Source organism: Tupaia chinensis, unplaced genomic scaffold (genome assembly GCF_000334495.1).
Source record: "Tupaia chinensis unplaced genomic scaffold, TupChi_1.0 Scaffold000234_1, whole genome shotgun sequence".
Lineage (NCBI taxonomy): Eukaryota > Metazoa > Chordata > Mammalia > Scandentia > Tupaiidae > Tupaia > Tupaia belangeri.
The window spans coordinates 3266067-3281077 of NW_006159712.1; the positions used below are offsets into that span (position 1 = coordinate 3266067).

At 43.1% G+C, this 15011-nt stretch overlaps 1 protein-coding gene across 1 annotated transcript in view; it reads right to left on the reverse strand.

Moving 5' to 3' along the window:
• RARS1 (arginyl-tRNA synthetase 1) overlaps window positions 1–13459 on the reverse strand; it is a 34024-nt gene extending 20565 nt beyond the window's left edge. Inside the window, exons 1-7 of the mRNA XM_006148367.3 lie at window positions 13355–13459; window positions 12058–12192; window positions 6254–6442; window positions 4921–5029; window positions 4258–4358; window positions 3029–3150; window positions 1758–1878 (exon numbers count right to left, since the gene is read on the reverse strand). Of these exons, the coding sequence (XP_006148429.1) occupies window positions 1758–1878; window positions 3029–3150; window positions 4258–4358; window positions 4921–5029; window positions 6254–6442; window positions 12058–12192; window positions 13355–13399 (822 nt within the window). The 5' untranslated portion in view covers window positions 13400–13459. The remainder of the gene's footprint in view (window positions 1–1757; window positions 1879–3028; window positions 3151–4257; window positions 4359–4920; window positions 5030–6253; window positions 6443–12057; window positions 12193–13354) is intronic.
• Window positions 13460–15011: the final 1552 nt, after the last annotated feature.

Sequence of the window (15011 nt, forward strand, 5' to 3'; positions counted from 1 at the left end):
AAATACACGTATATTTTTATAATAATTGGAAAGGGTTTTTTTTTTTTTTTTAACTGCAGCCCGTAAATTATAGAAATGTCTTACATTTTCTTGCATTAATAGATTTTCTGTTTTGTATTCAATGTACAGAACTCTACCAGGGGATTATTATGTTATTTTACCAGTGTCATACTAGGAAACATTTATTTTTAATTTTCCATCAGAAAACAGTTACCAAAAGAAAAAAACAAACAAAAAGACAAGTGTTTATTTTTTAATGCAGTAATCCTACTCTTAGGTAGTTGTCTATCATAAGAAAATAATTTTTTCTTTGATTTTTCTTTTTAAAAATTATTTAATAATTATTTATTTTATTTTATTCACTCATTCATTTATTTCAATTTGACTAGACAGAGACAGAGAGAAAGCAAGCCACCAGGTCTGGGACTCAAACCATGGTCAGCCATATGGGTTTGTCCAGTGCCTTAACCACCATGCCACCTGCTGGTCCCTCTTTGATATTTATTTTTTACTATTTAGTTTTTGCTATGGGACATGTGTGCTTACCAGAGGGACAGGGAGAGAGAGGGAAAGTGAGAAATCACCCCCCAGAGGGATGGCCATGCCACAATTCTTTTTCCTTTACTCTCCTTTTCAGGATTTTAGGCATGAATGCATGTGTGCCCAGCATGATTTTCAAGCCACCAGGTCTGGGACTCAAACCACATAGTTGGCCATGTGGGATCTAGCGCCTTAACCTACATGCCACCTGCTGGTCCAGCATCAAAAAATTTAAATAGTTTTAGTATTTGCAAATCTCCAAATTCAGTTAACAATATGTAACATGACAGAATTCAATTTTTAACATACCAATAAGGGGCCGGCATGTGGCATGGTGGTGAGGGGCACTAGGTTCCCACAGGGCCGACCGCGGTTCGAGACCCAGACCTGGCAGCTTGCTTTCTCACTTTCTTCCCCCAAACCCCCAGGGTAAAATAAAAATAAATAAATAAATAAAGTTAAATAATTCTTAAAGAAAAAAATTAACATACCAATGAGCAAAGGAAACAAGGGGGGGGTGGATGGTCCATCCTTCCTTGTTTTTGTTTCTTTTCTTCCCTTTACAACTTCTTTCCTTTTTCTCCCTAAGACAGGGTCTTGCCATATGGTGATCTTCCTGCCTCAGCCTCCCAGACTTGCTGGGACTGTAGGTGCACACCACCAAGCCCTTGGACCGAGACACTGTGGTCTCAGCCTGCACAGCAGTTTCTCAGGACGTACGCTGCCACAGCCAGGCCAGGAAACGGCTCTTTCTATGCATACAACCTAATGCAGCAGAACCAGCAATGCTAGTTGTATTTCTAAGTTCACAATTAAGTGCAATGGATCTGTGTGTGTGTGTGTGTGTGTGTGTGTGTGTGAGGGGGGCTGTTTAAGCATAAAACTAGATGTAGTGGATCTAAGAATCAAAAAGAATTCAGCTTTCCAAGTAGGTGAACTCAAGGAAGTGGCTTTTATTTTCATCTGTGTGATACCTAACATTATGGCTAGGCCAGTGTATGTGAACCAAGTGTTTAAGTTTATTAAATAATTTAAGTTGGAGGGAGTACCATTTTTTATAGCAACTAGGACATGGGTGGAGGCACGGCCTTTAACACTATAGATAGAAACTCTCATTTAACTCCAAAGAAGCTTCAAATATCATCTTGAACTCCTTAAGGAAAATGAGTAATTACGATAAATGGTAAATGCATGAACAACAGTAAATGGTAGCAAACCTTATAAAAGGCCTGAAGATCCCCAATAGGAGGTGAAACTGTTAGATAATCTGGAAATTTATCTTGCAGGTGAGCGATGAGCATGCCAAACTGGGTCCCCCAATCACCTACATGATTTAACCTAACACCAGCCAGAAAACATAAAATCATTGAGGAAAAAAAAAAGATAAAGACATTGAAATCAGATTAGAGAAATTATATTTCATTAGAAACCACTAATGTTTAAGAGCCAGCACATCATGCTGAGTAGTATCTGTCTGTCTGGTTGTCTCCTCACCTGGTCTGCAAACACCACAAGAGGCAGACAGAGGCACCCAGGCTCTGCTGAGTGAATGACTCTCCAGTCCCAGGACTGTAACCTGTTCACTGTGTAGCTAACTGGGAAGATGACAGTTGAGCCAATGTTGGTCACGGCCACAATTTTATGAAAATTGAACTTTTCTTTTTTTGGAGAGATTTTTGCTATAGGGTGCATGTGCTCACCAGAGAGACAGAGACAGAAAGCAAGAAGTCACCCCCGGGGGGGATGGCCATGCCACAATCCCTTCTCCTCCATTCTCCGCTCAGGATCTTGGCACACATGCACATGCTCTCAGCGAGAGATTTAAATCACTGGGTCCAGGACTCAAACTGCGGCCAACTATGTGGGAGTCAAACAATGTAACTATTACACTATTCGCAGGTCCTGAAAATTTTAACTTTTCAACCACTTATCTTAATTTAGATTAATGGTTCCCAAATATCAACAGACAAAATACTTCAAAACATGTCAATTCAACCGCTTCTCATCCCTCTCTGCTTTTACCTAATCCCGACCATCAATCAGATCATCTCTCAACTGATTACATTAGAAATTTCCTCACTTTACCAGTCTGCCTCTGCCTAGCCTTTTCACAGTGGCCAGAGCAATCTTCATGAAACCTGTGTCACATTGCTACCTTAATTAGAACTCCTCAGTGGCTTTCCATTACACTTTCATCATCGTCCAATATGGCTAACACCATTGTTTCCTGCCTACTTCTACTCCTAAGATAAACTCCTGGTGAACCGAAGGTACTGGAAAAATATTTGTGGAATGGAGTTTTCCCTGGTTGCACCCTCAGAGTCTCTACAAAATGTAAAAACAGTTCAGAGGAGGGGCCCATGACCTATTTGAAAAGCTTACTGGGTAATTATAGAGCAGAACTAAGCTAAAGAACCACTGACTGTCAAGGACTTTTAAATGAGATGTTCCATTTTCCACAGAAATTTCCAAAGGTGAGAGCACATACCTTAGCACGTCGTACCCGGCAAATTCGAAGAGGCGGCATATGCTCTCCCCTATGATCGTTGATCTGAGGTGGCCTACATGCATCTCTTTAGCTATGTTGGGAGAGGAAAAGTCAACTATAACCTGGGATAGAAAAGATGGCAAAGGATTTTCAAAGGGGCATAAACATTGCTTCTGTTAACACATCCATTAATAACATTTTTTATCTTGTCTCCCCCCTCGACCATGGTGGATGGTCACGCTACAATCCCTTCTCCATTTTTTATTTCAAGATTTGGGGGCTCATGCAGAATGTTTCAAGCCCCTGGGTCTGGAACTTGAACTGTGCAGTCGGCCATGTGGGATCCAGCCACCTTTAACACCACACTATGGTGGTACCAACTGTCCCATTTTCATCTTTTTAAAAACAGGGCCTTGAGACCTAGGTGCATGCCACCACATGCAGCCCCTTAGGGTGAGCTGGGAACTAAATCTGGGTCTCCCACAGGGTTGGCCTCGGCCTAGAGAAATAGCTTCTTAAGCCATGTTCTTAAGCCATGGCTGAGCCAATAACTCATTTAATGATAGACTTAAATGTTGGCTTGCTTTGTAATCCAACTGTGTTCAATTTTTCTGATGTACCTACATATACATTATTAAATAAAAAAAGAATCAAATTTATACAAATTATCTATCCTCTGGGGGCCAGCAGGTGGTGTGGTAGTTAAGGTGCTAGACTCCCACACAGCTGACCATGTTCGAGTCCTGGACCTGAGAGCTTGCTTCTCTCTCTCTCTCTCTGGTGAGCACACATGCCCTACAGCACATTAAATAATAACAATAAAATTAAATAATTAAAAATCCAAATTATACTCTATTTCAGCAGTATTCACTAACTCAAATGAAGCAATGAAAACCACACAATATGCAAGACCCAGGAGAAATGCTATTTCACAATCACATTAGTAATCCCAAATAATGATCATTAAATCACAACATAAAAACATGGGGGCTGGCAGATAGCGTGGTGGTTAAGGGCACTGGACTCCCACATGGGCAACTGTGGTTCGAGTGCCAGACCCGGCGGATTCTTTTCTCACCTCCCTCTCCCCCGCTTATCTGGTCAAATTAAAAATAAATAAAGTTAAATAAAATAATTCGTTAAAAAAAAACATGAAATCTGTTCCCAGCTATGGTACTGTGTATGCAGTTCCAACATATTGATACATCAATAGAATTCTGCGCACATACCTTTTTATTTTCTCCAATAGCAGGGAGTTGAACACCATTTACCAGGAGATTGGTCAACTGTTCTGACACAAAATCTTTCCTTAAATGAACATTAATAAAACCTAATGGAGAGCAGAAGAGAAAAAAGCATCAGACTGTCTCCGCTCCGAGTAACTACTCACTCCCAGTCTCTTCTCCACTCCCCTGCTGCTGGCTCCATCATGCTCATCTGGCTCTGGCAGAACTCTTGAGGAATCACTCCAATGTCACGTGGGGCCTTCCCTTGAGCCCTCTTGTAAGCTCCTGTCTCAGCATCTATTTCAGGCCTCAGTGCTCTCCTGGAAGCTTCCTACTTAATTGGGGCCCCTTCACTTTCAGCAAATATGTTCTCCTCTTAACAGAAAGCAGAGGGCTCTTTTGCCACAGACTAATGTGCCATTATCTAGCCCCTTTTTGTAGGTGAAAAACTGAATTCCAAGGAGGCAGTGTTAACTCTCATCCAAAAACAGGCAGCCATCTGATAAGCTGAGCCTAAACTAGAACCTCAGTTTCCTAGCTCACAATCCATGGTACCGTCACCATCTTGTTCAGCTAAGTTTTAACCTTCTGTTTCTAATGATTTTTGTTTTTAATTTCAGAAAAGACCACCATCAACAACTACTTAAGGAGGGTAACATGTCATACCAGGACCAGCAATTTCAACTTTCTCAATACATTCATTGTCTGGGAGGTGTTTGGTAATGTTTTCAGCAATTTCTCTTGGATTAACTTTCAGTTCCTTGGTTTTAAGCATCTATAACACAAAATAAAACAATTCATGACACAACGGGTTTCAGCAAGTGACTTCAAAATGCACACTTGCCAAAACAATAGATGCATTTTACATAAGACCCATCCAAAGGCAGAAGCAGAGGAGTCCAACCACACTGTGCACGGACAGATTAAAGCAACACCAGGGCAGCCTTGTTACGGAAGTAGATCACAAATGACCAACTGTAGTTGGAATCCCAGCCCTGATGGCTTAAAAACCATGCTGGTCTGAACATTCCCCAAATCCTGACATGATGGAGACATGGAAAAAGATTATGATTATGCCCCATTGGAAAATGCTTCCTTCCCCACCGCTAGCCCTTTCTGATGAGCACACGAACTCTCTGGCAATTAAAAGAAAAAGGGCAGGGGGGGGGGGATAAAAGCGTCCAAACCACTCAGGGTAGGGAGATGATTTCTCACTTTCTGTCTATTTTTCTAGCAAGCTCACCAGCCCTATAGCAAAAGTCTCTTTAGAAAAAAAAAAAAAAAAAGGGGGGGGGGGGGGGGGGGATAAAAGCGTCCAAACCATGTGATCTCTATTCTGAAATGATTTTGCACACTTATATCAGAAACTTTAAAATAAAGACACAAAAAAGCCTAAACTTAGAAAGCCTGGTTCCAGCATATTTCCATTTCTAACGTCCAAGTCATAAAAGTATTATTCAATGTTCAGACCTGAATGATATATAACGCTCCCACAGAAAAAAAGATTTGGACTACTTGGAAAAACCTTTTCTTACTCAGCAAAAAGAAAGCAAAAAGACTCAAGCCAGGTAGTTAACCACAAACACACCGAACAACATAGGGAACTCTCTGCTTAAAAAGGAAATACATAGCCATCCACAAAGACATCAGAGCTGCATCAAATATTTGATGGGGATGTGAGCTGTAAATGGCTAACTTTTATTTCTTCTCACCTTCTAACACTCAACAATCCACAGCAATTCTGGACACGACAGGAAGTATCAAAATAGAACAGTACCAATTACTGTACTTAAATAGTGAAAATACATACAAAATTTAACTGGAAACTCAGATTTGCACTTAAAAAAAAAATTAAAAATATACACCTCTCAAGTTTTTCAAACCGGAAAAAGTCTTTTTCATTAAGGATACAACAATTTTCTATAAATTGAGTAAATGATGATGATAATAATACATTTAAAAAAAAAATCAAATCTCCGTGAGTCACATAATGCTTCACCTGAGAAATACCCATGGCACTATTGCACTGATAGTCCCCAAACTTGGGCTGTTGGCTTGGTGTCACTATCAGAGGAGGATTTTCCAGATCTGGATATGCGGCCTTAATGGCATAGCCAAAGGCCTCCTGCAGGCGGCTGTTGATGTTGATCATGTTTTTCGTAGGTCTACTCCTTTCTGCCTGAAGACTCTAGGAAGAGAATGGCAATGTGTCAGTGAAGCACTACATCATCACACAAGTTTTCCAAATACTTTGAGAAGCCCTCAAATATCTTGATAAAGCCAAAGGGAAGACACACTCACAGTGTGGTGCCCCCACATCTGGGATTTGCTGAGACACCTACTAGGACAGAGCCATAAAATCAAAGAGGACAAACTAGTATCAACACAACTGAAAAACAGGGTAGTTTTCTCACCGTTAAGTAATCCCACGAAGGAGTAAACATACTCCCTCCTATTTCTCATTTGCTTTGACACAGGACGCAGTCACGGAACGTGCATACAATTACCTCTACCGTTGCACTCACTCCTTCACAAAATTTTGTCTGTACCATTAAACGTTAGATGCAAGGAAAGGGTGTAATTCATGGCTCTATCTCTGGCACCTAGCATTGTACCGGCCGAATAGCAGGTTTTCAAAAATGCTGAAGGATAGGTATGCTTTTAATGGAATATAAACAAAACTGCTGCCTACATGCATACTAATCATGGCCCTACATTAATCAAAATGTCAATGGTGGGAAATATGAATGGCAATAATAATAAAAGCTAATATTCAAGTAAGTATTTTGTCTAGATCCTAGTGAAGTTCTTTGTTTGCTAGAGGGTGCACATGTTCACTGGAGAGAGAGTCAGAGAGAGGTAAAGTGAGAAATCACCCCACAGTGGGGATGGCCACACTGCAATCCCTTCACTCTCCTCTCAGGATTTTGGGTGTGCATGTCCACCGTGATTCTTAAGTCACTGAGTCTGGGATCAAACTGCAGTTGGCCATGTGGGATCCAGCTACCTTAACCACCTCGCCACTTGCTAGCCCCAAAGTATTTTTTTATATGCGTCATGCTACTCCAGCTATATAACAAAACAGTTTGTTACTATGTCACTATTTTCTTTTGGGCTAGAGATTAAGCAACTTGCCCAAAATAACCAAACAATAAGTAGCGAAGCTGGGATTCAAACCTAGGTCTACTGGAAGGAAGAGTCCAAGTTCTATGCTTCCTCATTATTCTTCTCCAAAAAATTACACATTTGAACTGACTAAAAAACCTGACTTCAGTTTGTTTTTTAAAAAATTAGCTGGAGGGTATATGAATGAGCTCATTGGAGGGAGAAGGAAAGAAAGTGAGAAAGCACTCTTGCCGTTAAGGGGGTTGTGGCCATGCCACAATCCCGTCTCATTCATTCTTTTCTTGGGATTTTGGGTACATAAGCACACGTGTCTGGTATGTTTTTCAAGCCACCAAGTCTAGGACTCAAATTGCAAAGTCAACCATGTGGGATCTAGCCTCATTAACCATCAAGCCCCTAGCTGCCCTGATTTCAGGTTTTTAGTTAACCAATAATTATCCTTAAAAAAGGGAAAATTTGCTTTTCAGAATCTGGTTTCTTTTTCCTTTATTCATGACAGACTGCATACCTGCACAAGAATCGTATCCTCAACAGAATTTGGTCATGCCACAATCCCCCTCCCTCCAGCCTGCTGGGATCTTGCGTGCATATGCAGGCCCACCCAGCAGACTTCAGCCAACTGGTCTGGGATCAGAAACCATGCTCAGCATGTGGCTTCCAGTACTGCAGTCCAGTAGCACCACTAGGCTTGCAACACTGGGCCGCAATCTAGACATTTTAATACCAAATACTAATGTTATTCAGGTAGGCTCTTAATACCCAAGACCTACCATAATAATTTGCAATTTAAAAATTTCAAAGGTTAGGTGTTCCTATATGCATGGTTGTATGTTTTTTGTGTGTCACATATGTGTATGCACACACATGAAATTCAATGTATTTGACTTTATAAGATTTGATTTTTTTCCAAATTAATATTGGATTATAACTGATTTAACACTATTTCATATGTGCAAGTCTTTTTCTCCCCCAAACTAGGAGCTCCGTGAAAGTAAAAATGATTACATAAGGTATGAGCATCTTTGCTGTAACTTGATGTAAACATTCTGAAAAACCTCCTATCATGGGCCAGCAGGTGCAGTGGTGTTTACGGCGGCTGGACCCTACATGGCGACTGCACAGCTTGAGTACCAGAGCTGAAAGTTGGAAAAATATGCTGGGCACGGGTGTGTGTGAGTGCTCATCCCCCTGCAGGGGAAGGATCATGCTTCTCTTTCCATCTCTCTCTCTCCAGCGAGTGTACATGCCCCAAGACAAAACTGAAAACAAACAAAAAAACCCTCTCATCGTGTCACAAATTAATCCCAAAAATAACCCCCAAAATAACAGCTTTTGAGGGACCAGCAGTTAGTGTAATGGCTATGTCGCTGGATTCCCATGTGGTAGACCACAGTTTGCGTCCCGGACCCGGTGGCTTAAAACTCATGCTGGGCACATGTGCATGGGTGCCCAAGATCCTGAGAGGAGAGTGAAGAGCAGGGATAGCGGCATGGCCATCCCCCCGGGGGTGATTTCTCGCTTTCTGTCTCTGTCTTTTCTGGCGAGCACATGTGCCCTTTAGCAAAACCCTCTTCGAAAAAAAGAACAGCTTTTGAGAAAATTATTAGAACAGATTACTCAAAATCTATGTGACTTTGTAATGTGAACACTATCGCATTAGCAATCTTAAAATCATCAGCGATACTTGAATTTTTAGCAAGTACTACAAAAACATAAGCCTCTTAAAAATAGAAGAGGGGCCAGCAGGTGGTTCAGGCGCTGGACTCCCACATGGCTGACCACGGTCTGAGCCTTGGACCTGGTGGCTTGCATTCTCTCTCTTTGTCCCTTTCTCTCTCTCTGGTGAGTGCATGTGCCCTGTGGCAAACTAAAATTAAATAAATAATTCTTTGGAAAAGAAAGAAAAGAACAGGGCCAGCGTGTGGCATGGTGGTAGGGCAGCTGGATCCCATATGGCCGACTGTGTGGTTGGAGTTCTTGACCTGGTGGCTTGAGGAACATGCCAGGTGTGTGTGTGCCAAAATCCTAAGAGAAAAATGAAAAATGGAAGAGAAGGGACTGTGGTGTGGCCATTCTTCCCCTGGGGGGTGATTGCTCACTTTCTCTCTCTGGCAAGCACAGATACCCTACAGAAAAATTAAAAAGACAGCTCAACGAAAGGAAGTGTAAGGAAAATGTGAGGCTGCTGATTTCATGAACACAACGGTAAAAGGCCTCCAGGCTAACCAACCACGAAGTACTTCAAATTCAGAGCATGTGGCCAAAGTGAGCCAAAGAATGAAACCACACACAGTACTCCATTCTGCTGCTGCTTGCAGTGTGTGCCTCTGTGTGTTTTTAATCTGCCAATGGACTAGCAGGTGGCCTAATGGCTGTGTCACTGGACTCCCATATGGCTGACGAAGGTTCAAGTCTCAGACCTGGTGGCTTGAAAATCATGCCGGATGCGTTTGTGTGGATGCCCAGAGACCTGAGGAGAGAATGAAGGAGAATGGAGTGTGATGTGGCCATCCCCCTGGGGAGTGACTTCTCATTTTCTGTCCCTCTAATGAGCGCACATGCACCCTATAGCAAAATCTCTCAAAAACAATTTGCCAGAGGGTGCATGTACTTAGAGAAAAGGAGAGGGAGCAAAGGGGCCTGGTCACGCTGTAACCCATTCGCCACTTCCCCAACCTGTCAGGATTGGGGGCATGCATGCACATGCACCTGGTGTGTTTATCAAGTTTCCAGGTCTGGGAGTCAAACTGTGAGGTTGGCTATGTGGGAGCTGGCTGTCTTACCAGGCCTCAAGTCTGCCCCTAAGTTTGCTGTTTTTGGCTGTGCTGTGTGCCTCGTGTTTAGCTACTTACTTGAGAGACCAAAGTGTGAAAAAAGCAATGTGCCTTCCTCAGATACACTGAAGACTACACTAACAGCTAATCAGTATCACAGAAACGTGCACTCGAATATACTGTAGTGTTTTTTGAATCTTTTTCCTCTTAAGAAGATTCCAGCACATATTAGGCATTTATTAATACCTTTATCTTAAAATAAATGACAGAGAATTAAGTATAAGCAACACAGAATGAATGACCAGACAGGTGAGATTCTTTTAGAAAGATTCCATGTGGGGCTGGCAGGTGGCATGGTGATTAGGTGTTGGACTCCCACATGGCTGACTGTGGTTTGACTGCTGGACCCGGTGGCTTGCTTTCTCATTCCTCCCCCTTCTCTATGTCTCTCTCTGGTCAAATTAAAAATAATAATAATGATGATAAATAAATAAAAAATTTGGGGTACCAGCAGATGGTGTAATGGTTACATCGCTGGACTCCCATGTAGTTGACTACAATTCAAGTCTTAGACCTGATGACTTAAAACTCATGCTGGGTGCGTGTGCGTGCAGCCCAAAATCCTGAGGGGAGAATGAAGAAGGGATTGTGGCGTGGCCATCCCCTTCTGGAGGATTCTTCACTTTCTGTCTGTCTCTCCAGTAAGCACCTGGGCCCTACAGCAAAACTCTTTCTCTCTCTCTCAAAAAAAGGAGGGGGGGCAGGCAAAGGGAAAAGTGAATAAATGGGGGCCAGCAGCAGGTGGTGTGGTGGTTGAGGAGGCTGGACTCCGACATGGCTGACCTTGGTCTGAGTCCCAGACCTGGCAGTTTTTTTCTCATTTTTCTTCTCTATTTGGTCAACTTCAAAAAAATAAAATAATGACAATGAATAAAATTAAATAATTCTTTTTAAATAAAAGTGAATAAATGGAGTTAGCTTGGGGAAAAAGATGCACCACCAGTCCGGCCTGCCCAGGAGCAGTATAGACACAGCAATTATGGGAATGAGGTCATGCTTTGGAACGTATCATTAGCAAACCCGAAAGGCAGGCCTGAAAACTGAAGCAAGCTCATTTTTTTTTTTTTTTGACAAAATTGATTATTAGATTATGAAGCCATTAAATAATAGCACAAGCTTCATGGAGAAAATGTTTTGACATATAATATAGGAGAGAAAGTCCCAAATGATATTGTAAAACATAAAATGTAAAAATAAAAATAGTAAAATAACCAACTTAGCAGAGAAGGTATATGGGTGTAGTTTATAATATTCCCTTTATAGTAGCAGCAATGAATTGAAAAATTAAACACTTAAAAAAAAAAGGCATGGGCACAATCCGTTAAAACAAATGTCTTCAGCAGATGGTATAGTGGTGGTTAGATTACTAGACTCCTGCAGTTGTCCACGGGTTGAGTCCCGGACCTGGCAGCTTAAAACTCATGCCAGGTTTGTGTACATGCATGCCCAGAATCCTGAGAGGAGAATGGAGGGATTGCAGTGTGGCCATCCCCCCAGGGGGGGATTTCTTGCTTTTTGTAAAAATCTGTTTCTCCAGCAAGCACATGTGCCCTATAGCAAAAATCTCTCTTAAAAAACAAAAACAAATGTCTTCAACCTATTTAGCCTACTGTAAGCTACTTTAACATTTGCTTCAAAGGTCCTGGAAAGGCAGACAACACCAACTTCTCCATTATCTGTACCATCAGTTCCAACTTGTCTAAAACATGGAAAGACAGAGTGTTTCCAACCTCTTTTTTTCTGAATTCTGTAGGTCATACTTCCACAATCTTATAAAAGGTGAAAAGAAAAAAAGAAATAATCACTCAAATGACAGAATGAATCCAGAACCCGGAGTACTCACCCTTCGAAGAATATTCAGTCGGTATTTCAATTTTAAATTTTCTTCTCTCAACTGCTCCAAATTTGGGGAAGCTTCTAAGCAGCCACAGTTTTTCAACCGGTCAATCTCAGCAGTCAAAGACTTAATCTCTTTTTCCTGTGAAAGAAAAGGCATTTTATTAAGGTAGAGATAATCTTTGACCTTTATAATATGCTAAATCATACTATAAAACTTCATTTCCCCTATCAGGGCATAATAAAGTATAGGAATGATGGACTTTGCTTTTGACAAGTGATTTTTCCTCCTGAGACTTTTGCTAACATAAGCATAATATCTCTGATAAGAAAATATTAAGTGTGTGTGTGATGGGACAAAATAAATGTGAAGCCAATAATGGGATAAACCCGAAATGCCTTGTTTCCGTCTAAATGATCTTCCCATTTCCTTTTACTCCCAGTTATCTTTGGCCCTAGATGAGACTTTGTACTTTGATACCTAAAACTAAAAATGCTTCAATTGATTAAAAAAAAAGAATATATATATATATGTATATACACACACACAAACATCCTAACTACAAAACTAGGAGGGAGATTCCTCACCTGAAATCTCTTGATGTTTATCAGGACATAACTACAGACAATTAAAAAGTTAAGAAAGGAAAAAAGAAACCATTGCCTTAATTGACCATAATTATGTTCCAGGCGCTGGCTAAACGGTTTTCAGAAATTTTCTCTGTAACTCTCATCACAGCCCAGCGAGCTGATCCTTACATCCCCACCCCCAGAGACACAGCATCCAACTCGCCATGATCTCGTCCAACCTGGGAGTGCCGACTTGGCACAAAGCGCTCCCTCAACAGGTGAGAGTGCTTGAACGACTTGCACCCTCCCCACTCCGGCTTAGAAGGCAAAGTTAGTGCCGCACTTTCACTTTCACGTTTGCTCTTCCCCCACGACTGCAGAATCCAGGCAAAGAGCAAACTCCGGTTTGATAAGGAGCCGCGCCCGGGCTCATGAGAACCCTCCGCCCAGGTGAGAAGTCCGGCTACGCTCGCATCCCGAGGGCAGGTGTGAGCGGGGAGCGGCCCGGGGCAGGGCCATGCACCCCGCGTCAGTCACCGGGCCTTCCTCTCCCACCCCGTCCTCTCAACACAGGCGGAAACGGAGTCCCGGGGAGGGATGCGTCTCCGAGACAGCCAGGCCCGGGCTTGGGACCACGCCGGCCGCGTTGCGGGGTCAGGGTGGTCCCTGCGTCGCGGCCGTCCCCCGCCACTGCCCAGGCCAGTGCGCCCGCAGCCTCTGCCCTGTGCCCCGACCTGCTGCAGCAGCCGCGCGGAGCACTGAGCCACCAGCCCGTCCATCCTCCCGTCAGCGCCTCGCACGCCAAGTGGCCGGAAGCGGAAATGCGCAACCCCGTCCGGAAGGGGAGGGCCCCGCCTCGCACCTGTTTCCAATCCGACTGAGAGCCGTTGTCTCTGCTGCCCCCTGGCGGAATCCAGCCGACATTGCGAGGAGAACCGGGGAAGTCAGCCAGGAGTGGGGATGTTGGGGCGAGGATTATGGAATTGGGGGGACTGGGGGCAGAGCTGCCTGTGTTTGGACTGACTCAGAGACACTTACCTAGAACCTCTCTCAGGGGACTTAGTTTGCCCCTCTGCGAAATGGGTATAGGACCAAGTCCATTAATTTCTCCAATAAACATTAATTGTGGGTGTTAATATACCAGACATTCCTGGTTCTGGAATACAGATACCAAGACAGTCCCCGCCCACATGCACACTAGTTTACAGTGGAATAAGAAAGGACAAGAAGGCAAATAATCACAGATTGTATGTGTGGGTTAATTTTCTCAGGGGGCACATGCTTTCGCCATAGAGAAAGATTGTGACAGGGGAAGCAAGAAAGCAGCCCCAATGGGACATGGTCATGCTGGGATCCCTTCTCTTCCATCTCGCCTTCCTTTCAGGAATGCAGGCACTTGGACGCCTGCAACTCACACCCCCACACACCTGGTGTGTTTCTCAAGCGGCTGGATTCCAGCTCCAACCATGTGGTAGGCTGTGTAGGAGGATCCAGTCCCTGAAGCCAGCATACCAGGGGCTTGCCCCCAGGTAGCTTTCTTAATGGCTAGAAAGGTAATTTGATAAAGTGACTTGGGTCAGAGAAGGCCTGAGTTAAAACTTTAAAAATGATTTATTTTCCCAGCTTTATTGAGGTATAATATTAACAGTGTGCAATGGCGTGTTCTGGTATGTGTCTGCCTTGCGAAATGATCACCACGATGGAGCCAGCTAACATAACCCATCGCCTCACAGTTACCGTGCACGTGTGTGGGGGGGCATTTAAGCTCCAGTCTCTTGGCAAATAGAGAATATACAATATAGTATTATGGTCACCACGCTGAACTCTTAGGGCTCCAGATTTACTCATCCAGCCTAGCTGAAACTTTGCTCACTTTGACAAACAACTCTGCATTTTCCCCGCCCCTCAGGCCCTCGCAGCCACCATTCTACTCTCCGCAGCGTAATTTCTGCTTCTGTAGATCGGGCAGTGTTTGCCTTCCTGTGCTGTCCTCCAGGTTCATCCATGCTGGGGTTTCCTTCTTTTTCAAGACTGACTAATATCCCATTTTTTATATATTGAGTTATGGGTCAGTCTGTGGCCTGCTGGTTAAGGTGGCTGGATCCCACATCACCAACGACAGGTTTTGAGACCTAGACCTGATTGCTTGAAACACACACCAAACACATATATGTGTGCCCAAAATCAAGAAGGGAGAAATGGGAGAGAAGGGAGAAATGGAGTGACCCTGATATGACCAAGCCCCGGGGGTGCTTTCCCTGTCTCCCTTTTTTCCTATGTCTCTCTCTAGCAAGTGCATGCACCTTCTAGCAAATTAAAAAAAAAAAATCTTATACATTGAGTTAAAGTCATAAATAGCTAGCCTGGGCCGTATGTCCTAAGAGGGTGGAC